The sequence below is a fragment of the Trachemys scripta genome, chromosome 4 (assembly GCF_013100865.1).
Source record: "Trachemys scripta elegans isolate TJP31775 chromosome 4, CAS_Tse_1.0, whole genome shotgun sequence".
In the NCBI taxonomy this organism is placed as follows: domain Eukaryota; kingdom Metazoa; phylum Chordata; order Testudines; family Emydidae; genus Trachemys; species Trachemys scripta.
Window position 1 is genome coordinate 118,636,096 of NC_048301.1, and position 27,200 is coordinate 118,663,295.

General features: G+C 39.7%; 1 protein-coding gene across 2 annotated transcripts in view; it reads left to right on the forward strand.

The window, feature by feature from the left end:
- CTTNBP2NL (CTTNBP2 N-terminal like) overlaps positions 1-27,200 on the forward strand; it is a 36,291-nt gene that overhangs the window by 6,707 nt on the left and 2,384 nt on the right. For both annotated transcript variants that reach the window (XM_034770597.1, XM_034770598.1), the window contains exons 2-4: positions 6,030-6,137; positions 23,338-23,568; positions 26,582-26,689. In XM_034770597.1, the coding sequence (XP_034626488.1) occupies positions 6,039-6,137; positions 23,338-23,568; positions 26,582-26,689 (438 nt within the window). In that variant the 5' untranslated portion in view covers positions 6,030-6,038. The remainder of the gene's footprint in view (positions 1-6,029; positions 6,138-23,337; positions 23,569-26,581; positions 26,690-27,200) is intronic.

A 27,200-nucleotide genomic window follows, 5' to 3' on the forward strand; every position in this document is an offset into this window, starting at 1 on the left:
TTACCCACCCAGCCTTCTGCCCTGCACCCCTGAAACAATCCCCTCCCCCCCCCCCAGGATTCGGGTCCCGGCCGCAGGCCCTGATCATCCCGCTGCTGGTCTAGGTGAACAGAACCCCAGGCTGGCAGCGAGCTGAGCAGGCTGGTGGAGTAAGATCAGCATTTTAATTTAATTTTAAATGCCGTTTCTTAAACATTTTGAAAACCTTGTTTAGTTATATAATATAGACTTCTAGAAAGAGACCTTCTAAAAACGTTAAAATGTATTAGCGGTACGCAAAACCTTAAATTAGAGTGAATAAATGAAGACTCGGCACGCCACTTCTGAAAGGTTGCCGACCCCTGACTTAGAACATACTGGATAGCCACCGTGCTTATGGCTGCAGGTAATGGTCAACTGTGAACTCCCCTCTTATTTGTACTTAAATCCAGTTTGTGAGCAGTGGTGGCAAGCAAATGCACCATAGTAGGAAACTCTCACAGCTTTGCAGAGGATGTGCTGATGTGAGCTAATGCAGAAATAAGCATAATTCTCCATGTACTGCTGATAAAACAGATGCTGGTTTTCCATTTTTTCAATGTGAAAATTGATGTTCAGAATAGTGCTAAATGTACTGGTGTTAGTGCAGTTAGTTTTGTCACCTGTAGGACCTCAAAAATTACAGGGGAAAATATCAGCTTTCTTCATTGATAAAAGAAAATATTTGTCTTATTTTAAATTTGTCTTCTCTTCACTGAACTAATACAACTTAATAGTGAACATCTCACAAAATATGATTTGATACTGTTTCCTGTAAATACTGATTCAGTCTTAACCTTCATAAATTAGTCTGTGCAAGAACTGACCCACTGTTAAAATTAAGTCATGCATTTCCTGGGCGGACAGTCAGGATGTTGAGATTTAAAATCTGTCCATGGCAGTCATACAGTTCATAAATTTAAAAGTGCCTACTTAAACATGGTAAATTTTAAAAACTGAAAACAAAGCCATATCCCCTGCCCTGGTCCCAACCTGTAAAATTAATTCTAGATAGTGATGGGAGTTGCTTTTTGGATGTTATGATTCTGTTCTCTGCTTCCGTTTATAAATGGCACTACACATTTTCTTCCTGCGCTGTACAAAATAGCTATTATAACTAGCTAGCGATTTCATAGTGTAGAAGTAACAATTGTCAATCAAACAATTCCAGGCATGAGAAGAGGTGTCTTGTTTCTGGTCTTGCACAACTGTGTCTCTAAAAAAGTATATTGGTCAGTTTACAATTCTCCAGCAATTGTCTACTTACAGAATAGTTGTTAAGAATGCAATGTCTTGGTGAAATGGGAATCTAATCAAGTTTATACAAATATGAGTCTCCTAAACTGGAAAAGCAGTAGAAATTTTAAGTGTAGATAATGAGGTAAAATTGAGTACGAGAGGCTGCATGGTTGGTGGTTGAAGCAGAAGACTAGGAATGTGGATTTCTGGGTTGTCTTTCTGATTCTGCCACGATTTGAGAGACCTTGGGAAAACACTTTGTCTTGAATTACTAATCTGTAAAATGGAGGTGAGGCATACCTCACAGAGGAGCTGAGGCTTTCTACGGGTAAGGTTCACTGGGCTCCTTTGATGACTATGGAAATGGAAAATATTAACTTTATTATGATAAAATACACTAGATCACTAATGAATTTAGTTGTTTTTTTAAAAAAAGTTTTAGATCAACTTTTAGATTTCTACTGATTCTTCTGATAAAGGCATTTCTCTTGAAGAATCTTATCCACAGCCTTCCAGGCTTGGCAAACCCTGGAATATTCCAGATTCTGGCTTCATGGCCGGTCAGCCTATACAGCAGATGGAGCACATGTTGAAAGTCCGTCCTAGGGTAGAGGAACATCCAGGTTCCTGTGCAAAAGTTTATAGTTAGGTTTTAAACTCCATGAAATCTCTTATACTAAAGTAAGAATACATTAAATGATTTAGTCGCTGCAAAATATCCTGCAGACAAACCTGGATGTATTATGGACATTCAGATCATGTCTACAAGTGGTTCCTGTTTCAGATTTATAGGTTGGAATGTGCCTCAGACAATAGCACCTGAATATGACCTCCTAGCAAAGTCTACTTGAAGCAGTTGGAATAAATGTGGTTGAAAACTGTCTTATATTTTTGAAGCCACTTAATGCAAGATGACAATGCCAAGTAACACTATGCTCAGAAAGAGACTAGGGAACAAGTATGTCTCCTAACATGTGCCAAACTTAGTCTCGAGAATGTGCTCAAATGTCTGAAAATGGGCATATAAGTAGTCTAAGTTCATTGGGAATCCACAGACTTTACTGGTTAAGGATTAAAACTGCATGGGAACAGATTAGTTTTTGTAAATGTATATTCAAAATGATTTGAGTAATTTCCTGAAGATAACTTGGTCTGTAACTTGTTTGGAAGTAGTTTTCTGTTTTTCAATACTTGAATTTTGGGATGTTTGTTTGGATGCACAGCTCAAATGGATGGTGTGTTATTACTTGAGTGTATGAGAATAACATTAATTTCAAATTTACCTTCTTCAAATGTTGGCTTAAAATCTACTGTTTTTGTGATCATCCCTGCAAAGTAATTTAATTTCTTAGCATATTTGTGGAAAACAAATATGCAGGGGAGTTGAACTCAAAGCATATTTGTTTAAATATTCAAACAGATATTTAGAGAGAAATTGTACTAGTCACCCAACTCTAGTGGTAATGAAGATAGAGCAAATATATTGTTCATTGAAGAAATCAGTTTTTCACGACTCCAACCAATCCTCTGATTTTTTTTCCCCCTTTGTCCTGAATATAGCTTTTTTTTTTTTTTTTTTTACTTCGAGGCATGGGTTGGGATTTTTTTCTACAATGCTGTAATATGCTATACACTGCATGAGCTGACTCTAAATTCTGTTTTGAAATGAAAATGACAAAATAATTCAGATGTTTCATCTTAAAAAAGCTGGGCCAAATTAAACTCTTCTTAAGTGTCCACTTTTGTTTAAAGAAGTCTTCCCTTTACCCTCCTGGCAAGTCTCAACAATTCTTATAAAACTCTAATTAAAATTTTGAATGTGGGGACTGTATTCCAGAACCCATGGATGTTAAATGTATTTGCTGGTTCAGAAAGCCCTCTTCCAAGAACACTTGCAGCAGAGATCAAAGCATCTAAAGCCAAACTGCGACTGTAAAATGTCCTGAATCTGATTATTATCTCAGTGCTTTTAGTTCTACAAAGATGACCCAGGGTAGAAAGAATTTTTGTCTGTGAACAGTAGTGGAAATGGCCTCAACTTTTGCCCTTCAGGGGAAGTATTCACGTGAAAAGAAATGGGTTCTCCTTTAGTTTCCTTATTATTTGTATTTGCTTGCTCTTCAAGAAAAAAGGCTGCTTTAAATCCAGTTGTCTTCCTTTTGCTGTAAGTGTGGAGTTAAATATGAACTTCAAAATTTTAATCATTTACTGAACACATGCTATGCTGACAGCTCTTTAATGGCTGGTTACATTGCATTTTAACACAACCACAGTACCATAAACAGCCATAGCTATGCTTTCATTTAAGACGACTCTCTCTGAAAATGTTTGAATATTTTTAGTTTGTGTTTTAACATCAGTGTAGTATCTGGAAGCAAATAATCCTGGGCAGTTCACCAACTTGCATGAACAAAGCAGGAAGGTGGGATTTTGTTGAGAATTTTCCAGGCACTTATTTGGCAGTTTCAAGACTTCTCCTATAGCTGTGATTTTTTTTTTGTTTTGTTTTGTTTTTTAAGCAACAGGTCATGCCCCTTTTTGATTTTTTTTGTTTTAGTACAAATAAAACATGTGTTTCAGTGAGTCAAACAAAAGTGGGTTTGTTAAGCCAGAGCAGTAAAGTTAGTATTGATTTGTTTACTCATAACTAAATTAAGAGGTAGTCTCTAACTCAGTCATTGTCCAGTGTAGAAATGGAACTCAATATCTTGTTGGAATTGCTTAGAAGTATTCACAGCTTTTAAGTAGGGTAGCAACTTGTCAGAAGGGAATTCCCTCCCTGTAGGGAATTTAAACTTTCTCCTGCATCATGCTGGTGCTACTCGGAGAACCACTTACTTCCTCCTCTGTCTTGAAGGCCCCAACTTATGGCTGGCTGGTCTTGTTGGAAATCATGAAACCAGACATTTAGAGGTTTACCAAACTGTTTATTATACAGTCACACTTCTTTCCCTCAGACAGTAAATTCATTTATCTGCAGTACTGAACACATGCTATGCTGACAGCTCTTTAATGGCTGGTTATATTGCATTTTAACACAACCACAGTACCATAAACAGCCATAGCTATGCTTTCATTTAAGACGACTCTCTAGACATGTCAGCGTAAATCTACCCAGAAAAGCCCTGTAAAAAAGTTGTACAGCTCTGCTGAAATTTTGCTGCTTTAATACTTCACACTGCACTTTGAGTGAAACAAGAATATTATTTCATAGCTGGAGTGCCCTCTGATTAATGCTGAGGGGAGGAATAGATCATTACTTTAAATTCCTCTTAAAGTGTATAGAGGATACTTAAGGTTGTTACTCTTCTGGGTAATCAAGACAATTTTCTTTTCCCAGAAACTGGAAAATTTCATCAGCGTAAATAATCCATTTTTGTTTGCAATGTTATAGCTGTGTTGGTCCCAGGATATTAGGAAGACAAGGTGGGTGAGGTAATATCTTTTATTGGACCAGCTTCTGGTGAAAGACACAAGCTACACAGAGCTCTGTATAGCTTGAAAGCTTGTCTCGATCATCAACAGAAGTTGGTCCAGTAAACCTCACCCACCTTCTGTCTGCTTAAACAAGATTGAACATGGCTTTATTTGCTTAGCTTTACACAAGACAATTATGCAAATTACCTGCAAAGTAGTAGTGACTTTTAGAGTAGTAGGTTTCACTGGATTCCATTCTGCTGCATATATTTGTCTAAACAAAGGTTAAAAATTAAACATCCAGTGGGTAAATCCATCTTTTGCTAGCACAGTTGAGCACCATATAACAAACTGAAGTCTGTTCATGCATCCCATGACGTTTTTGACTTTTAGCAAGTGTTAAGAGTGGCAAAAGCTTGGGATGAATTTGACACATTTAGCTGCTACTGTTGTTGCCTTGCATTGAAGGATATGTGCAAGAATGGGTTGTAATTTTAGGACTTTTCACAGCCTATACATGTTCGATGCAGAGTATTTTAGGCTTCCACCGTAGAGACATAGACTTGTTAAAACATATGATGTGACTATTGTTGCTCTTAATTAAAATCCAGTATCCAGAAGTATTGGATCTGCATTCTAATGTGTACAACTTAAAATTGTATTTCACAAGCTGCTATGGGCTGAAGAAATTCCATAGAGAGAATAGAAACCAGAGTTCTGCGTATGTGTATGTTTCTATGGCATTAACCTTGTGGAGTGACTTGAGTGTGTGCCACAGGAGAGATCGTTAGGGATGGCTCAAAAGGTACAATGTAGCTTTGAAATGCTAATTTATAAATTTAATATTTATCTTATGGTAGATGGATCAATTTGGACCGCAAAGGTATTGTTCTTAAGCAGCCATTTTTAACCTACAAGTTATACGCCTGAAGTATGGCTCCATGATTAAGTCCTTAGTGGGACATTTGCAGCGTTATGGTTATAATCCACAGTAGCATGATTTAAAAAAAAAATCACTTCTCCCTCCTGTTAATTTTGGCTGCTGCTCAGTGAATATTGTACATTAGCACTTATTTTCTGCCTACACCATCTGGGTATGCATATGCTTGTGAACCCCTGGGAAAAGGTGAAAAATCAATCTTCTGCAACTAGTTATGGAGGTCATAAAGAAAACACTGGTGTGTGTGTTTTCTCCTTTGTTTGACAATACAGCTTGCAATTTGAAAAACTAAAAGGTCTGAAGTTTCCAAGTTCAATGAAGGTTATGCATTCCTGGGTCTTAGAATATCACCGTTGGTTTTGTTCAGAACAACATCTAGTGAACTAATTCTTTTCTAATTACTTTTGTTTTTCAGGTATTCAGAATGAATCTGGAAAAGCTCAGCAAACCAGAACTACTGACACTATTTAGTATTCTTGAAGGCGAACTAGAAGCAAGAGATCTTGTCATAGATGCCTTAAAGGTATGTTGTAAGTAAGGTAATTGAGTCAGAAATGCTACCATTCTCCTGTTGGTTCTGCCAAAGGCCTGTATCACTAGGTGGGGTTTAGCAGCAATGATTTATTACTTTTTAAACAGTCACACTGGATATCAGCAGTGTTAGATAGTCAATGCTGTATATTGATCTATATCTTGGAATTCGTGGCTGCAAAAGCAAGCAGTTCAGTGTTTAAGTGCAGAGAGCATTTTAAATGTCAGTACTTCCTTTTTTATAACAAAACTGCTCTTGATTCTTTATCAGGAAGAATTAAAAGGGTTAGTCTTAAACTTCTTAATTAAATATTTCACATGTTCCTGTTTCTTCGGTAAGAAAACTCTTCAGAGCAGCAGAGAAGATCAGCTCTCCAAATCTCTCTGGCGGGGTGACTGCTTCCTAAGAAGCAGATGCCAGTTCCATGCTAAGAATAACAGCCCCAATGGGATAGTAAGGCTGCATCTACACTTCAGGCGGGGGTTGTGATTCCTTTGCTTGTGCACACACATTCACACTAGCACTGCTAGTGAAAGCAGAGGTGCAGCTGCTGCTGGCATTGCTACCGTAGCTACAGTGCAGTTTATGTGCACGCTAGTTCTCTTCGAGAGCTCATAGGGCAGGCAGCCTGCAGAGTATTCTTGTACCCTTCTTTCATGTAGCGTGTATATTAAGTTGCTAGAAAAGAAAGGGCGCGCCACAGCCTTCACTGCCTGTGTGAGTGATGCACAGTGCTGTTTTGTTGGAGCCGGACAGTGTGGTGGAGAAAAGTGTCGCTGATTTTGGGGCTTGCATCCAGGCTGACTAGCTGAAACTCAACGCTGATAAGATGGAATTAATGCTCCTGGAGAGAGGCAAGCAACCAGAGGAAATTGCAAAACTGCATCTGCCCCTTCGGTGGGGTAATTGATTCATCACTTGTTACTCTGTCACAGACTGAAGTCCTGATCTCTCTCTAGAAGCATCTGGATGGCCTATAGCAGTAGTAGTGTTTTCTCTGTCGGTATTTGGCTAGAAAATTGCATCCCTTTCTTTCAGATGCAGGACCTTGTCATCCTTATCTGTGCCTTTATCCCCTTGCAGTTTGTCTGCTGCAGTGCACTCGATATGTGTTGAGGAAACCGTACCTTAAGACCACTCAAACTTCAGCTGGCCCTTGTAGGGATCACATTATGTCTGTTCTTCATTACTCCATTATTTGCATTGGTTTCCTGTTTGTCTCCGGGCAGTGGTTGAAGGTGCTGATTTTGACCTGTGTTGTTTGTCCTATATAATTAAGATTGCCTTTCTCTGTTATATCAGGGCAGCTACAATTATCCAAGGCATGCAGGTTAAAATGAGAGAGTGCAAAGAACAGGGTATTCTCAATGAGGTGTTCTTAGCTATGGCGCTGACACCTCCATTTTATCCAGCAATCTTGATCTGTTCTTCAGGGAATGTTTTAAAATGCATCTGTTCTCTTCTGAGAGGGAATATTAAATGGGAGAGTGTGGGTGTGGGGATAATGAGGTAAAAGTATTGTGGGGAAAAAATTAGAGAAGTTTTGTGAAGGTTGACTATCTGGTAACTTGTGGACAGTGACATAGAATTTATAGCTAGGTTCATAATTCCTGTCCTGGGCCATGCTAAAATTCCAGTTAGTCATTTTACATGGTCTGTACTTTGTATGTATGTATTTTGTAGCTAGTGCAAGTAGTTCATCTCTTTCTAGCTGTGTGGCAAAAGATTAATCTATCTCAAATCTAAAGATGGAATAGATAGTCATATGGGTCTGCTGTCTGAACACAATTTTATTCCAATGCTGTCCTCTGTTGATTTGTATGTGTGAAAAGCTGCTCTGGGCTGCTTCTCTTGCATGCTGTGCAGTCTATGGTAACTGCAAAATTCCATGCAACAATTCTGACATTGGCTCTTGGTGTTCATAGAATAATAGAATATCAGGGTTGGAAGAGACCTCAGGAGGTCATCTAGTCCAACCCCCTGCTCAAAGCAGGACCAATCCCAATTAAATCATCCTAGCCAGGGCTTTGTCAAACCGGGCCTTAAAAACCTCTAAGGATGGAGATTCCACTACCTCCCGAAGTAACCCATTCCAGTGCTTCACCACCCTCCTAGTGAAATAGTTTTCCCCAATATCCAATCTAGACCTCCCACAGCCTTCTATCCACCTTATAGTCCATTCATCCAATCCATACTTTTTTAACTTGCTGGCAAGAATACTGTGGGAGACCATATCAAAAGCTTTGCTAAAGTCAAGATCTATCATGTTCACTGCTTTCCCCATACCCATAGAGCCAGTTATCTCATCATAGAAGGCAATCAGGTTGGTCAGGCATGACTTTCCCTTGGTGAATCCATGTTGACTGTTCCTGATCACCTTGATCTCCTCCAAGTGCTTCAAAATGGATTCCTTGAGGACCTGCTCCATGATTTTACCAGGGACTGAGGTGAGGCTGACCAGTCTGTAGTTCCCCGGATTCTCCTTCTTCCCTTTATCAAAGGTTGGCACTATATTTGCCGTTTTCCAGTTGTCCGGGACCTCCCCCAATTGCCATGAGTTTTCAAAGATAATGTGATATGTTGTCTCATAATGTTCTCTTTCTGTTCCCCCTCTGGTAACGTCCACCCTTTTACGCTGCTTCCCCATTCCTTTTCCCTTTGATTTTTCACCATATGGGCTTGTATCTGCTTATATGTATTTTTAAGGAACTAACCACCATAGTGCCTAGATACCGTTATTAAAAGTTTGTATAGTATTGTACTCACACGATAGTTCTCTTGCATCACACACGTTTACAGTGGAGGATGATTACAGTGGATACCAATGGAACAGTTCTGCAGCCTAACATGGACTCTGCATGTTTGGTGGCAAATAAAAACAGCTTCCATGGGTAGTACCTTGAAAGATCTACCTTCAGTTCCTCTGCATTTGATCCATTTTAAAACATCCAAAACTAAGTGACAAATCCAACTAACTGTAGCTCTGTCTGCTTTTGAAGGTTACCAATATGCTTCAAAGAGAGAACCCCATGAATAGTTAGTTTTACAGCCTATCCTTGCTGTGCTGTGCATTATAATTCCTTCTGGTTCTATTGGTAACAGATGTTTAGGTAGTTATTGCACATGTTTTCATAAAAGATTGCTTTTGTTGTACTAGTCTAGTTTTATTTACTGCAAGCAGCTTTTGTCTTCTCTAAAGCTCTTCCCCCAAATAGGGAGAACACCCAGAGAAACCACAGCTATAATTAAGAAAGCATTTTGGATAAGAAAGTGCCAAATGTTATCAAATATAAGTGTTGTGTTTAGTCTGCACATGTTGTGTTTAGGTAAAAGTTATCTTTCCAGGCTTCAGCACCGGGCAGCATGAATGAAGTGAAAAGAAGCTAGCAATGTTGCAGTCCACTCTATATTACATTCGATGATTGGAAATTGGATTTAAATTTGTATACAAAAGAAAGCTGCCTATTAGACTCCATTCACCGGATCCTTTGATTTGAAATGAGATCTGGCTTGGTTCAAGATTTGGGATCTGCCTTGTATGTCAGGCCATCATCGCATTAGTTCTGCACAACCCGATCTTGCTATCAGTGATGATTATTCTGTAGTTGATACATCACATGTTTTTTTAGGAATGGATTGTTTTTTGTCTTCATTATTTTTCCTCCTTTTATTCTCCTCCTCAGTTGTGCAGGTGTAAATCTCTGGGATTGTTTGGAGGAGTTTTCTCATATACAAAAAGACTGTCTTTGTGAAGGAACTTCCACTTCATCATCCATTTTATTCCCTTGGATTTAATTTTTCACAAGATACTGTGACCTGCAGCAGTTACCAAGTGTAGAAAATTCTCCTTAAACTCCCAGTTTGGGGCAGCCATCTTATTCAAGCCTTCCGGCTACAGATATTTGAAGAGGGAAAACACCAAGGAAGCAGAGAAGTAATTGTTTGGGGTAGTACAAGTGGATATACCTTGGAGTAATAGGTTTCTCTAGGAAATAGGAGAATGCAGGCTTCCCTCCCCCCACAGTGCAGCAAAAATGCTACATTTCTGCTCCGCTTTGAGCCCTGCATACCTATGGTGGTGGCGTGGCCAAGAGGATAGTGCTATGTGGTAAGACCTCTTCAGAAACACACGCAGCAAACAGTATGTTAAGATGAAAGGATAAACTAAGTACTGCATAGTGTGAAATCTCATGGCTCCAGTGGCTAAAAAACTGAGCAAATATTAGTTTTTTGCCTTTGAGATATGGTGGGAAAAGCCTTTATTATTAGATGAAATGTGCTTTATCTGTTCAATAATTTTGAAGTTAGAGAAACTGGAACATTAGAAAGGAGGAAATGGAGCTGGCAGGTTATTGAAGTAAATAGTAAAATGTGACCATGTTCAATATTAAAGGTTACTTCAAGTTGGGTTGTCATTACTTGTAATGTTACAACTTCCGATATCTCAAAACTGGAACGGTACGTTGCTTGCCTTCCTGCACTGCTGACTTAACTAGCCTTTCAGATGCCCCACTAGCCTCAATCCAATTCAGAGCACACAAAAATACTGTGTGCTGAAAAAACCTTGTATCTTAAGGCCTCTGAACTTTCTTCTTGCATCCAGACAGTGTTTTGGCTTTTCAGGACACCCGTTACTCTCTCACAAGCTTTGTGTAATGTTCTGCAAACACACTTAGTTTGTACTTGAGTGTAGATCTGCATTCCTGCAATTTTTTTGATAGGGTGCAAGGGAGAGGCTGACCCAAGGTAAGATGGCTTCAGTGTATGTACATTCAAATAATGGCATGAGCAACAATAATTAAAATGGAATTTAACCAGCAGTGAAGTGTTTGTGACCAATTCATACAGCATAAAACCAACCAACCAAGAATTTGACAAGTACATTTGAATAATTAACAAATTAAATGAAATTATGATCTGCTCATGACGATCACCTAATGTAAAGTGACTAAGTAATCAAATTAATGACTCTCCTAGCTCTAGTAAAGGATCAATTGTAATGTGATTCACAGCCTCCCACCTTCCCCCCCTCCTCAAAATAAAAGTATAGAAAAAACTGAAGTTAGTGGGAAAAGAGAAGTAAAAACTTTGCTTCAAAATTAGTTTTCACTGTGGTTCCCCCAGCGTACTACCCATGGGGAAATGAAAATCTCTCTCTTCTCCATCTGGCTTGCTCGTGGAGCAGGTGGTGGAATATTGTAGGTCTCCTAGCAGTGTTTTGTACCTCGATCCCAGAAGCTAGAGTTAGTACAGTCATGGCTGAAGTTGAACTCAATGTTGGCAGGATACTTTTGTTATCCTTATGAACATATTACGTATGTTAGAGAAAAAAATCACAAAGCTACTTAGTCTAGAAGCAAGACAGAATTTGAGCAGCAGAAAATTTACAGCCAAAACCAGCCCAAGCCTCTGGGATCTACAGCTCTTTCTTCTTATATTTACTGATTTTAACTGTCATAATTATTCTGAAACATTTAATTGAATAAAATAGATAATATTTTTAAACATATGTAAAGTAGCATGGTGCAAATTGTATGCCAGTCTATATGCTCCTATTTTGACAAGTAGAAAATATTACAGGAAAAAACACTGAAGAAGTGTGCTAAGATCAGTATCCAACCGTTATGGACTGAAATCCTAGTAAGAGAACTTTAGTTAACTGAAATGCATACAGGATAAATGGGACGAATAGATCTGCTAGGAACAAGTGTCAAAACTTTAAGAGCTGAAACAAGCATCCATTGATTGATTGCATCTTCTGATAAATCATCTGATTGATCATTCTGAAGCTGTTGTTTTCTCTTGTTCAGTGTGTTTCCCCACCACTACCATGAGATGTCTTTCCAGACTTTCGAAAATGATTTTTTAATGCTAACTGTGTATTGGCGCTGCAGAAGTACGCTGGAACTAGGCAGAAACCCATTTTGATGTGGGTTTTGACTGTGTGTCACTGGTCATGTTACAGTTTCAAATATTCCAGTATTCTAAAGACTAAAGGCAAAACAAGCTAAAAAGAAGGTGGATTTGGCCAGTCATGATTTTATAGACCTATATCATATCCCTCCTTAGTCATCTCTTTTTCAAGCTGAAAAGTCCCAGTCTTATTAATCTCTCCTCATATGGCAGCCATTCCATATCCCTAATCATTTTTGTTGCCTTTTTCTGAATCTTTTCCAATTCCAATATATCTTTTTTGAGATCTTTCTTGAGTGGTAACAGCTAATTTAGACTCCATCATTTTATATGCATAGTTGGGATTATGTTTTCCAATGTGCATTACTTTGCATTTATCAACATTGAATTTCATCTGCCATTTTGTTTCCCAACCGCCCAGTTTTGTGAGATCCCTTTGTAGCTCTTCACATTGTGCAGTTTTGTATCACTTGCAATTTTTGCATCCTCACTGTTTACCCCTTTTTCCAGATCAGTTATGAATATGTTGAATAGAACTGGCCCCAGTACAGACCCCTTGGGGACACCAGTATTTATCTCTCTCCATTCTGAAAACTGATCATTTATTCCTACCCTTTGTTTCCTATCTTTTAACCAGTTACCAATCCATGAGAGGACCTTTCCTCTTATCCCATGACCGCTTACTTTGCTTAAGAGCCTTTGGTGAGGGACCTTGTCAAAGGTTTTCTGAAAATCTAAGTACACTACATCTACTGGATCCCCCTTGTCCACCTGCTTGTTGACCCCCTGAAAGAATTTTAGTAGATTGGTGAGGCATGCTTTCCCTTTACAAAAATCATATTGACTTTTCCCCAACAAAGTATGTTCATCTATGTGTCCGACAATTTTGTTCTTTACTATGGTTTCAACCAGTTTGTCCAGTACTGAAGTCAGGCTTGCCAGCCTGTAATTGCTGGGATCGCCTCTGGAGCCCTTTTTAAAAATTGGCATCACATTAGCTATCCTCCAGTCATTTGGTACAGAACCTGATTTAAATGATAGGTTACAGACTACAGCTAGTAGTTCTGCAATTTCACATTTGAGTTCCTTCAGAACTCTTGGGTGAATACCATCTGGTCCTGGTGACTTATTACTGTTTATCAGTTTGTTCCAAAACCTCCTTTAATGACACTTCAATCTGGGACAGTTCCTCAGATTTGTCACCTAAAAAGAATGGCTCAGGATTGGGAATCTCCCTCACATCCTCAGCTGTGATGACGGCTGCAAAGAATTCATTTAGTTTCTCCACAATGGCCTTATCTTCGAGTTCCTACTTACCTTTGCCCCTCCGTGCATCCCCCAAATGTGCCTTTGCATGTTTTTCCATCTTGCTGTCTACATGTGGGGAGCCTTACTGAACAAGTTCAAGAGGTTACCACCCTCCCTTTCTAAGGATCACCTTCTGCTAGAACTCTTGCAAGAAATCAGGCAGGACTAAATTGAATTAGGATGAGCTGATCCTATTTTAAATATGCTCAAATGAGTTAGAACAGTCAATTTATGCATACCAGTTAGGTGAGCGATTGTGACTTTATTACTATCACTCTTGGCTTAGATTTCCCCTCCTGCCTCTTCCCTCCAATTATTTCTTAATCTCGCTTGTTGCATCTTGTTCCAAATTAGACTGTAATCTCACCTTCATATCTTAATTTCTTTTCCAGGACACTCTGCTCCCTCTGCCACCTGATTATGTTTAAAACACACAACAAGGTAGCAGCTATTTTGGGGATGAGAAATGTTTAGAATCACTTTACACAATTTAACATTAAGGGCCAATTTCTGTGGTCCTTTCTTGTGCAAGACTGCCATGTAGAAAGGACTGCATGAGGGGGGGCCCCAAATTATCCTTCTCAGATCCAGCAAATCATATCAGTGAAAGGAATCCATTCAAATAAACTAAATCAATCATTCTTGACGTTTATAGAGTGCTTGTTCCCTTTCTCTTTTTTGAGAACAGAATTCTCCATTCATTAAAACTGAAGTTTTGTTTGCTTTTAGATCAGAAAACAGGAAGCAGCTTTCAGGCTTGTTCTTGCTTGAGGCTGTAGCTCTTTCATAGCAGAGTAGAACCTGGCTAATTAGCATTAATGACTGGGAGACTCTGAATTACTGAATTTTGCAAGTGAACAAATAAATGAACAAACAATAAAGTGCGGATAATGCATTCCAAAACAAACTGTTCAGCTGTCAATTGAGTTATATTTCCGAGTTTTCTGTTCAGTACCATTAGATCCCACTACAGCAGCTACTAAATCTTTAAGAGAAGGGGCAAGACAACTGATATTTTTTTTTTCTTTTTTGAGCAGATTATAAAATGCTTGGATTTAGCAGGCTTCAGCTGTACTCTGTTCCCTTGAATTACAATATTTGATACAGCTTTTTCTGTATATATTTAGGAAAATTTCACTTTCATTAATGTTTCAATTAAGAAGTTGACCTGCTCACCGATAAATCATGATAAAATGTGCTGCCTCCCACCTGCCCAGTAACTGGGCGAGTTCTGAGCAAGGAATATGACTAGATAACTGTTTTCTCCCCTCTGTGTTATTACTTGAATATATTTTTTGTGTGACAGTCTCAACTTCACATTCTGTTTTCTTTAATATAGAGATGGCCAAAGTGCAGCTTGTGGGCCCAGTTCAGCCCACGAGGGCCATCGTCTTCAGTACAGGGACTCTAAGCCTACAGTGATCCATCTTGATCAATTGGAAGGCCAGGATCATGCTGGGATTTGTAGTCTCTAGGCTACACTTCAATTTTACACACAAGAGACGCTGTAGTCTGTTCCATTTCATGTGCATTAGGAGCATCCCTGAGGTTTCTTGCAAACTGCGACATAACCTTTATGTAAGCAAAGCCTGGGCTACCTTAACTCGCTGGCTTTTTCATTTAATATCGATAATGCTATTATATTGGTTCAATAGAGATCTGATTTACTGACTAGCCAATTACAACAAGAGGTAAAAGCCTTATTATTTTGGGTCTGTCTTAAAATATCTACTAGTAACCACTTTTTGGTCAAAATCATATTCAGTATTTAGATACGGAGCTGCTGTGGGACGAAGGATAGGGAGTTGATTCTTTATGGTTGCTTAATGCGAAGTCAGTAATCCCCACCCCTGAATACTGTGACCTCAGCTTATCTTTATTTTCTAACATCTGTCTCTGGGGAAAGAAGTAATAAGGAAGTTCAAGAATGCAGGGGAAGCTATTTAAAGAATATGCCATTCTCCATAATCTAAAGGAGGAACTTCAGGACAGATTAAACTGCTGGGGAATTGTGGGTCCAGATAAATACAATGAAATTAAAACAGTTCAAAAAACTATTCATGTTTTCCCTAATGTGAAAATAACTAAAATCTAAATGCTACATATACATTCCCCTTTCTCTGTCCAAACAATAAAAGTTGTGTTGGAAAGTCCCACTAATTTATGCCTTGTGGTTCAGTAAAGGAAGTTGAGGATGGTCGAGAGGCCATGATGCAATGTTCTGTCTCAGCCAGATCTTGAGTAAAAAGAGCATTAAGAAAGAAACCCGAAGGATATTGTGTGGGAAACATTCGGCCCTGAGTAGCCTGGAAATCCCCAGAGAAAACAATAGCGTTTTCCTAGCAGAGTGGAGCCATCAGTTTGCTTATCTGCACACTAAACATCTCTTTACTGTTCCAAATATTGCTTCTGCTCCATAAAACCAGAATTACCCTTTTTCAAAACAGACTAGCAGTGGTCAATTACCCTAATTCAAATTGAACAAAGCCAGCCAGTTACTGCAGCACCCAGTGTGCGTCAACATCTTCATTAACAGAATCTGAAATATTATTTTTGAGTAGCTGTTAGTCTTCCAGTTAGCTGAATTTTGTTCTCCTTCGGAGCATTCGCTTCTTCAAATGTTTTCTCCTCTTCTGCCTAGGAATCTTATCTTTCCTCTAAGAATAGTTGAATAGCCTGGACAGCCAACTTTAGTTATTGTTTGAGTTTGCATATTTATTTAACATAAATATGCAAACCCCAGTAACAACTTCCACATTAAAAGGAGACAGTTGTTGGGAAGTGAGTACATTATATTCAGGTGTCCAGGTGAATGGCTGTGTCCTTAAACTAAAAGACCAGATGCAGTCAGTGACATAAGCCACCAGATAACTCTCAGCTTTGTGTCATTTAATGCACATAGCCTGCATCACAATTTCATTTTAGAGGGACTAAGTTGAAAATTTTCTATGCAAGATTTATCTGTTCAGCCATATCTCCAGTGGTGTCACCTGTGCAACAGACTGAAAGTAGCAGTTATTATAATCTTTCTATAGACTTTGTATTTGCTAGTGCATCATGCTGAAACAATTGACATGTTTTGTAAACTCATAAATGCATTGTATATTTCTTGAGAGTGGGTGAGTGTTGTGTGGTATTTTCAGTTATGTTTTTTGTGTTGTCTAGACGTATATGGTTAAATATTTATGCCTAGCTGACTTGTATTTGTATGATGATAGTTAGATTTGAGAGAACTGTCGAAAGGTAGCTTAGTTTCATTTAGTGATTCCAGTTCAGGAAAATCATTAATTGCTCACAAAGTAACAAGGAGGAACTTTTTGTTCTTTCCCAGACAGGAAATAAACCACCCCAGCTTGATTCAACAAAATGTACAGCATTATGATGCCTGAAAGCAGGAGAAAAATGAGGCTTTGTGGATAGTTTCAAGCCTCTCAAAAATCATATATAAAGACACACCATGCGTGTGTGTTTTGGTTTTTGTTTGGTGATTTTGGGTTTTGGTTTTGTTTGTTTCCACATAAGTGGACTGGGTGTTAAGTTACACTGACAGAGGAGAGAGGGACCCTTCTTAATGCCTTATGGAGCCAGTTCAAAACTTTCTGAAAAGCTTTTCCTGGAGAGAAATGAGCTAGGAGTAAATTTTTTCAGAAGTGCTTATATTATTAGAAGTGTTAATACTATTTTGAAGCTGGAATTTATTTCTGAGTTTCTGTTGTGGTAGTGTGTAACCACTCCAGGGTTGGATTCAATTTAAAAAGAGAAAACAGCTTGTCCATCAAAACAGCTGGGCCAGTTTAAATTTTTTTTAATTTATTGAAAGGCTTTCCAGTCCTTGGATCCTTTAAATGTTCCCACACAACTGTAGTTGGGTTTGATTTACTCATGTTTTGTAGTGCTTCAGAAACAATTGAGGATTTTTCCCCTTTATCTATTCAACAAATCAATCCATTAGTTTTTTCCTGTGATTCATTTAAACCACTGGCAGCACATTTATCCAAGACAGCACTCCCTTTTCCTTCCTCTTCCTCACAGCGGTCTCTTAAGCTCTGATCAGACATATTTGTACACAAAAGCATATACACTTTGGAAGGTTTATAAACAGGGTGGAGTATTTATTGTGTGTATGTGTTGGCGGGGGGAGGGGGAGAGGAGAAAGCGAGGGATGGTGGGGACAGGAGATAATGCTATTGATTGCATCTACAAGATAGTATTCCAGGATATCTGTCCCTAATTCGGGTTCTCAAACTGGGGGGCGGGACTTGTCAGGGGTTCACGAGGTTATTACAGGGGGGGTCACGAGCTATAAGTCTCCACCCCAAACCCTGCTTTGCCTCCATCATTTATAATAGTGTTAAATATATTAAAAAGTGTTTTTAATTTATAGGGAGGGATCTCACTCAGAGGCTTCCTATGTGAAAGGGGTCACCAGTACAAAAGTTTGAGAACTACTGCCCTAACTCTTACTGAAAAGAGAGAGAGAGAGATTTTTGTGTGTGTGGTTTTTTTTCTTTTTCTTTTGCAGGAAGGTTGGGTATTTTTGTGTCTCCCCTCCCGCTGGGTCCATCCGTGTAAATTAACACACAGTCCACTTCTGTGGAAAAAGAGTTTGCTTCTGATTCCATGCTAGACAGGAGCCATGTGATTAGAGAAGTATAGACAAGACTGTAAAATTGATGTAGGAATCTGCTTCTATAATAAAACGATATTGTCAAGAGAGAAAATGTATTCGTAACACTTTTGGGGGGAGACTTGCAAAGGCACAAAAGTGAGTTAGGTCCCAACTCCCATTTGTGCCTCTGAAACAATCCCCCTTAAATGATTGCAACCAAAGTAACTTTAAAACTCCAGCCTGGTGCCATTCTTGCTGTTTCAATGTGATAGTTTATCCAGACTGGCCAGTTTCATGTTTGTTTCTAGAGAATCTCACTCTTGTTCTCATGCATGGGCCCAAAGCTGTAATGTCCGGGTTTCCAGCTGTGCGGGGGGGATGCTTACATTTTAAATTGCATTTATTGGAATGTTAAAAAAACAGTCATGGAAATGTGATCCATATTGAGTTTTGAAAGTCTCGCTCCCTTTGTTTTTAACCAACCCTAACTTTTCTACCTAAAATGTGTCCTGAAAACATTTATTTTGTGCCACTTACTAGTCATGCCTTACTTCTCTTTAGTAAGTGAAAGGCTGAAACAATAGAGTGTTAGGGTGACGTTGTTTCATTCTGTATTCTGGGTAGATATCTTGTTTTTCCCTATCCTCCAACAGCTGTATGTCATTTAACAGGCTTAACAAAGAGTCACTGCTGTGTGGAATGAGTGTTAAAAACTCTATTAATTCTGAAAAGGCTACTGTATTTAATTTGGTATGGCTTACTGATGTGTTTATGTACATAAAGATACCCAGATGTGTGCATGCTTATGTATAAAACTACAACACACACTCATACACAGAAGGCAGTGTTAGGGCCGCATCTCTCAAGTTGCAAAGCCATATGTTTTGCATGCTCTCCCTGAGTCTAGAAAACTATAACAATCTTATTTTTATGTAGTGACTTCTCTTTCTGTGGATCCCACAGTGTTTTGCAAACAATGTACAGAACAGCACCAGTGAAATTCACTCACTTCTGGGATGGTGGGCAGAAACCAACCAGTTCTCAACACACTGCAGAATCCTCTGGAGAGGGAAAATTTTGGCCAAGGGCACTGGGGCAGGCCCTTACTCTTAAAATTGCCCATATGACCTTTTTACTGTTTGCAAAAAGCAGGCAAGATTTTTTTTTGTTTAAAGGTCTTGCTTAACAGCCCTATACCCAGGAAAATGCATGATACTCTACTATCCTTGGAAGGATGAAGGGCTGAGTTGCCCCAAGTCAGGATTAGTACCTGTGGTTCTAGGGAGTCTAGATCGGTGTATCTCAACCTTTTTGATACCAGGGACCTTCCTAACCTGTGTCAGGGCAATCTCGGGGACCAGCACCAGTCCACGGACCAGTCATTGAGAAACACTGGTCTAAATGTATCAAATCTGAAACTGATAACCCTAAGGCATCTCATCTGAGTGGTATGTTTGCTACATTGAATGCCAGGTTTGTGTTTTTAATTATTTACATCATAGCACTGTATCTTGAGATGGGAGTATTTGGGGTGAGATTTTCAAAAGTGCTCAGCATTGGTCTGTTTTCCATTGAAGTCAATGGTGAAACTCCTGTGGACTTCAGTCAGAGCAAAGTTAGGCCAATGAGTGCTTTTGAAAATCTCAGCTCCCCTCATCACCATTACATGCCTCTTCTTTTATGCCTGCAGTTGCTCATTATTCTGCAATTGAAATCATGTGCCTTTGATTCTAATTCTTAACAGAGGAGGAAGGTGTTTGTATATGTAACTTTGCATTTTTTTAAACTTGTTCCTTGAGTGTTATATATTTTATTTTGAACTTTTTTAGTAAATGTTCAAAGCAGTGGGAAGAGGCAACATTGTATGACAGGTGCCCGACACACATTCTGTGGTGCAATGGTTGGTTCCAAATTTTATTTTTTATGGGTTACCAAGTGTGCTGGGCTTCTTAATTCGTGTCTGTCATTGAAAGAAATGACTGTTGGATGATTAGGCTGTTTGTGATGCTTTGTTTCATTTAGTCTGCACCTGGGTGAAAGAATTTTAAGGACTTTTGTTTGCTGACCAGTTATAGATCTATAGGTTATTGTTGGAGTGAAATTCTGTAATTGCCTAATGTGAATGTCCTTATGATATTACAGCCAAGAAATCCGAGAGGATGCACAAAATTGCTCTTCCAGTGAAACATCACTAAATTATTAAATCTCTCAGTCGGAGGATTAAGTATTTACTGTCTTCCCTTTTAAGAGGTTTTGGGACACCAGAGACCTGGGACTTGCTGGCTCTATTAATTTCAGTAGTTGGTGTGTGGATACCGTAGCGTGCTGAATGTATTGTGTGGTGGCTCTGATACTTTTTAGTGGTGTATAGCTAGTGTGATTGTTCCAGTACAGTGCAGACAGCAGCTGCGAAAGGTATTTGTGGTTTGTGTGTAGGAGGTGGGGATTTAATCAGAGGATGAGTTCAGAGCAGTGTGCCAACTTGCTAGCTAGTCCCACTGAACAAGCTCTTCTAAAATCTTTGTTGTGGTTGAGGTAATGCTTGTGAGTTTTAAAAGCCTTCTTTTAGATTTAAGAACCAGTGAAAAATCTAATGAAGTCAGACACTGAGTTACTTGTAATGACCTCGTAAACTCCATCAAGAGACACTGGAAGACCTATTGGATCTTTGTTGTAATCAGTGCTTAAAATCAGATGCTTTTAAGCCATAAACAGTAACATAATGATGCTTACTAACTCCTTTTATGGGGTAATTTTTGTGTATAAAGAATTTGTCATCTTTGGGATTATTGTTGTTCCTACACACGTCAGTCCTCAGATGGATAAATCTTCAGTATTCAGTTGTCCAAATGCTGTCTGTAACATTCAACCTTTTCAAGCTGGTGCTTGAACTTTAGTAGTTAAGCAAATGCATGACCACCAGAGTTTGTTACAAAGTTGAAAAAAATATTTCCTTCCTTTGTCCTCGGATGCAGAAACTGTTCATAAAAGGCCTCCTTGTTTACATTTGCTCCACTGAGTTCTGTTTCTTGGAATAGTGATTCTTTCAGTATCTCTGTCCCAGAGTGAGCAAATGGTGTTGATTATGAGTCAAAACATGACATAATTGGTGAAGTGGAATTTCCTCTATGTAGAGAGCTTTTGTGTTCTCTGAATCTGTGCTGGGATGTGCCTCACTTTTTTCCCATACATATAACAAATTGTAGGGATAGACCAGCATGGGCATTTGTTGAAAATTTGGGCTATGAAACCTTTCCTTTTTGCATCCTTTCCCAGTGGAGCAGGGGAGGGGTTGGGAGCATCAGTATAGTACATGATGTTAGAAAAGGGCACATCTTCCCTTGTCAGTGGTTGCGTTCTGGAGCTGGTAAAGCAGTAGTATCTTTTCAGCACCTCTGATACCTTACATCCAAGGACTTTTGAGACTTTATGAATGCTAGTGAAACCTCTGCCCCTGAGAGGCAAAAGCTTTGTCAGGGTAAGTTTCAAAGTCTGCAGTTGTCCCGCTTCTTCTTTGTCACTGATGGAACACACTCCTACTTAGGGTTTGTCTCCAAAGTTTATCTCTTTCGTATATGAGGGGAAGCTGAGACACAGTGAGGTGAAGAGACTTGTTCAAAGTTACACAACATTTCAGTGGCAGAGCTAGGAATGGAACCTAGGAGTTCAGATTCCTGATCTCCTGTTCCAGCCACTAAGCCACATTCGTTTAGAGGGGAACGCAGTTCAGTGAATTTTACAAAACAAGCAGCTTTGACCTTGACCTGGTTTCAGTTAACATGAGCAAACTTTGGGGGTTGTTATGGGGAGAGGAGGTCTTTGGTTCTTCAGTTGAAAAGAATCCTTGTATTGATCATCCTCTTGTTTCTTTGGCATTTGAATTACAGTGAAAAGACATGGGCATTGCGAGCTGGATTTCCTTTTCTTGCATGTGGCTTCCTGTTGGGGAAAGCAAAAATGGAAATCAGTAGCTTCAACTGAAATGATTCTAGTAGGAAGGAAACTAGAGATGGAAATGTCATGCTTTTGGGGCTGCACTTTGGCTCACTTATATATGGTTTGCAGTGTCACGGAGTTTTGTGCTTAATTTGTACTTTCAGACTCGATCCCCCATGCTGCCCCCCGTACCACATTGCCATGTATCTTGTGAAACTAGCTTCTCTTCCTATATCTTGTGGGGGAGGTCAGTTTTGATCTTTTAAAATGATTCGCTAGGCATGGTGATTGGTAAAATAAACATATTCAGAAATCTACACTTCATGTAAGCTATGTAGCACTCAAAAAGAAAACAAACAAACAAACCCTAAAACACTCCTCACCCCATGCCTGCTCTGTATTAACTTCAAACTACACCATGATGGATGGCATATACTAGTCCTCACCATAGTTAGAGACGTACAAGTGGTCCCCTTTATGTAAAATTCCTATTAAAGGATCGATGGCTCCTCATTCAGGGCATGTCTTCACTAGCAACGTTAAAGTGCTGGTGCGCTGCCTACACTGCCACTTTACAGCGCTCATGGGGTGTATTTTTTCATACCCCGAGCAAGAAAATTGCAGCGCTGTAAAGTGCCAGTGTAGACAAGGCCTCTCAGTTAGAAGATTATTTGTTGGAAAACTGGCTAGTCCTGGGATTGATCGTCAGACACTGGTGCCTCTTCTATACTGTTGGTGTAAATCCAACACAGGTAAAAAAAAAAATTGTCAAAAAATTCTGATGCAATTCCAAGCAACAATTAAAAATAAAACCTCGTGAAATGTAACTGTTTGGCGGAAGGATTTTTTTTTACCCAGGTCTACCAGATGCATGAGGAGGTAAAGTTGTTTAAGCATTGACTGTGTGCCCTCTGGCCATTTGATAGCTTTTTGTGGGCTGTGAAATAAGTTGTTTGGACTATGTCCAGGTCTCAAAGGACTAGTGCATTCACCACAAAAACCATGACCTTTATGGGCTCCCTTATTATCAGCATCAGCAGAGATGGCAAGGACTAAATGGGCCATGGAGGCTGCACTAATCACCCATTTAGATGTCCGTGTGCAGTCATTGTGAAGAAGTTTGCTATATTGCTTGCCCCAGTTTCTAGTCTATCTGTCCTATGGATTAGTAGAGCTCTTTAGTCTCTGGGACTGTTAACCCAGCACCTTTCACCAGGAAAAAACGTGCAATGCTAGATACTTTTATCTCTCTAGCAGATAGTTAGGTCTGTATCACATCTTGCGGCCAAGCAGCAGGGATGTCTACATCTCAGAACAAATACCCCATCGTATTTTATCTCTATCTAGAAATGATTTGTCAATTTCCATATGATTCTTCTGTTACCACCTTTTAAATAAATTGAAATACATATTTATATGTTTCAGGCCCAGCACAGAAACACTTTCATTGAAGAACGCTATGGAAAGTACAACATCAGTGACCCATTAATGGCTCTGCAGAGAGATTTTGAGATGCTGAAGGTGGGAAATCATGGCGAAAAGCAACCAGTTTGCGCCAATCCTTTGTCTATCCTAAAAGTAGTGATGAAACATTGCAAGAATATGCAGGAAAGAATGCTCTCTCAACTAGCTGCTGCAGAAAGCAGGCACAGAAAGGTAGGTTTTAATTTCTGTACAAGTCACTAAAAATAATGTGCTTTTAGGAACATGTTGTTGGCTTTAGTGTGGTAAAGAGTGAAAGTTAAATGCAAAAGGAGTTCCTGTAGTTGCTAAACAGTCCTATTTTGTAGCTTTAAAAAGTGTTAATTGGTCAATATTGTACCGTTAATAAAGAAGGTACATGTGCTGCTGTTCTATTAATGGGAGATCTGTGGAAAATATAGGGAGGAAATAGCTTACTCTGATTGGGGAATTATAGTATGAAAAAAAAATCTTCATTTACATGTCATCACCCAGAAAGCTTTGCCAGTTCACAGCAGCACTGAACTATGTCTGTGGGTTATCTGAATGGTCTATATTTGCTTATTTAAAAGAGAAATAGAATTGGTTGGTAGGTACTAGTGGAAATGCAGCTTCTCCTCAGAATTTTATAATACATGTACACATTTTTTCCTCCCAAAATATTGTTTAGCAAGGGCTATTTTTCATGCCTATTAGGTATTTTTTAATATCGCTTTAACCATCTCCCAAATTGGCGTGAATGCATAGTAAAGGCACACTCAGTAAAAGCTCTGGCCATGCTGTCTTTGGAGGCCCCACCTCTCTAGAGCTGTGCTTATCTGGCGTACAGTGGAAAGCTGCACATAAGTATGAAGACAAACAAGAACTTCCACTGACCTGGAATCTCACGACTCTTTAATTTATTTGCCCTTCGGGGTACTTAGTTTGCAGAGTTCAGCTTTTGGAAGGGTGTCAACCAGGTTTGTTTGGTTTTTTGTTCCTCTTCAAACAAAGTCAAGCCAATATTTGCTACCAGTGTAGACACTGCAAACAGTAAAATAAGGGAAGCAGCAACAAAATTAGTAGATTCCAATTTTGTTGTCTGATCTGAACTAAAAGCCATTATCCAAAAATGGCTCCGTCTCAACAAGGTCACTTCTTGCTGGGGCCTGATTCTGTTAACCTTGGTCATAGCACTCATGCAAATAGGTGTAATCCCTTTGGAAGTAAGAGAGAGAAAAAATGGGTCCATTGTGTCTAGTTAATGATGTTGGCCTATAAGACTTAAAGTAAGTTTTTACTCCTGTATGCTGTATTAGCTATGAGACAGCGAGCTAGATTCTAGTCTGCCTTTTACATTAATACCACCACTGTCTGAAGCAGTTCTGATTGCAGAATATTTACTACATCGATGTAAAAGGCAGAAAGCAGCTTGACTTTTAGATCTGAGGCAGTGTGTGTGGAGAAGACATTTGGAAGTAATCTTTGCTCCACTTACAAGTCAAATTACTTAGTAAGTCATTGAAAGAATAAATAGGAAACATTACTTCACTTTTTCAGCCATATATTTGGCTATGAACACTTTTTAAAACCAAATTAGCCCTTCCCCATAAGGCGCACAGATATGTTTGTGCAAGATGTCTAGAAACTGACTTTGTCAGAAGGATTGAGTAAATGCTCAGTTCTTGGTGAATGTGTTTGGGAGAACTGGAATTTTGATCATGACATACTGCAGAGTTGCAGTATCCAACTGGGAAGTTTGTGTGTTGACTTTTCTGCTGAGTTAATGGAATCTCAGTTATTGTAATTCAGGGTAGAATTTGAAGGTGCTTCTTGACTGGTCCTTAGAGCAGGCAGTTTTGTTTCAAGTGTTAGAACAAATTAGAGTTATTTTAAAATAAACTTGTTTTGTCAAATCAGACTTGAATATTTGTGCTGCCAGCTTCAAATCTCTCCCAGGACACAGCAGTGGCCCTCCTGAGGACATTCTATGCCAAAAAATTCTGCACACACTATTTAAAACTTCTGCAAACTTTATTTGTAAAATTAATGTGGAGACTCCAGCAGGGTATTGGGGAGCACAGGCCACTAGCTACAGGGAGGTGGGAGATCACTTTGCAGCTCCTTCCCCCCAGGACACAGACTCAGCGGTGAGGCTGCACCCAACCCTGACACGGCACAAGGACTGGGCCTGCCCCAGAAGCACCCCAGGGCAGGGGGAGTGGGGCTCATTGGGGGGGGGGTTGAGTGTGAGGGTATCTGGCTGCATGGGGGTTGGGCAGATGGTGGCGCAGCTCCCCGTACAGGGATCCCTCCCCCTGCAGCTGAGGAGGGATGGGTGTGCGGGGGTGGGGGGAGGTGGAGATTGCAGAGATTTCTGCAGCTGGGGGAGAACTCTGGGGTCTCAAGTTCCCTCGCTGGTCCTCTGTAACAACAAACTCCCTCTCCCATCATCTCATTAAACACGTAGCACCTAGGGAAACTGAGTCCCACCCCCTCTGCATGCAAACTATAGGAAAACCAAGAAAATCCCCCATAGGAAACAAGGAAGAACACGGTGGGTCTGGCCCCACCCCAGCTGTCATGCAGGGAAAAGAGGAAGTCCTGTCCTCCCCAGCCAAGCCAGGACTAGCAGCTGAGCCTGGTGCAGGGTGGGAGCCACCAGCCAGGTCTTCCCCAGTCCTGCCCCCCCCCCCCCCAGTGATTTACCTCTCTGCCGGCTGCCCTGGACACCCAAAATATATTGCTGGGAAGGGTTACATGACTGCTCTTGTTGCTTCCCTTTGTTTCCCTGTCAGAAAATCATTTTTCTGCAGGGAAGCAAAGAAATCTGTGGGAGATATAAATTCTGCGCATGCTCAGTGGTGCAGAATTCCCCCAGGAGTAAAAGAAATGCATAGCATAATGCAAATTTCTCTTGAACCAATATCTAAAAACATACTGATAAAGCTGTGTATATGCTGCTGGTTTTTTGTATTAATGACTTTGTCAGTAAATCCTATCCAGGCACCAGCTAACCAGTAATAAATTATGTGAGGAAAATACTTATTTTCAAACTTTTTAAAGCTCCGCTACAAACTGGAGACAAACATACAAATTATCTATTGAAGGCTAAAATAAGGGCACATGAAGAGTGGGTTTCTAATTTATATTCTTACACAACACCTTTCTGAGCATGGATGTAAATGCTTTTCTATAAAAAGATGACTAAAGTGTCTGTGTTTGGAAGGTGATACTGGATCTTGAGGAAGAGAGGCAGCGGCATGCCCAAGACACTGCTGAAGGAGATGATGTCACCTACATGTTGGAGAAGGAGCGGGAGCGGCTGACTCAGCAGGTGCGCCTTGGGAGTTAATAATTAGCCTTCCCCACAGAAAGCTGAATGCTCTCAGAACCCACAGATGCACTAAGTCTGGGTGATGTAGCAGAACATTTGTCTAATTGTACCTGAATATCAAATAAATATTAAGGATAAGACTTTACAGTTCCTGGCTTTTGTCAACCACATGTAAAATACCAGCTTGTCCTACCCAGTTTTCCATGTGTGAAATGGATTAAAATGTTCACAGGCTAAGAAAGCTTGTTTCAGCCTTGAAACGGAAAAGAACTCAGGAAGTAAGCTGAACTTAAAGACAAAACACTCTGAGTCACACCCTGTGACTTTCTGATACTTTGCAGTACTGGTGCAGAACTCCCAAACTAGTAGGGGGAAGAATTGGTATACTTTTGTTCAGAGAGCCACAGTAATGTAGATTCATGTTCCTGCTTTATCTGTAACACAAGAACAATAGAAAGCTATAGCATTAGACTTTAGACCTCCATAAACGTTTCTAAATGGCATTGTAAAG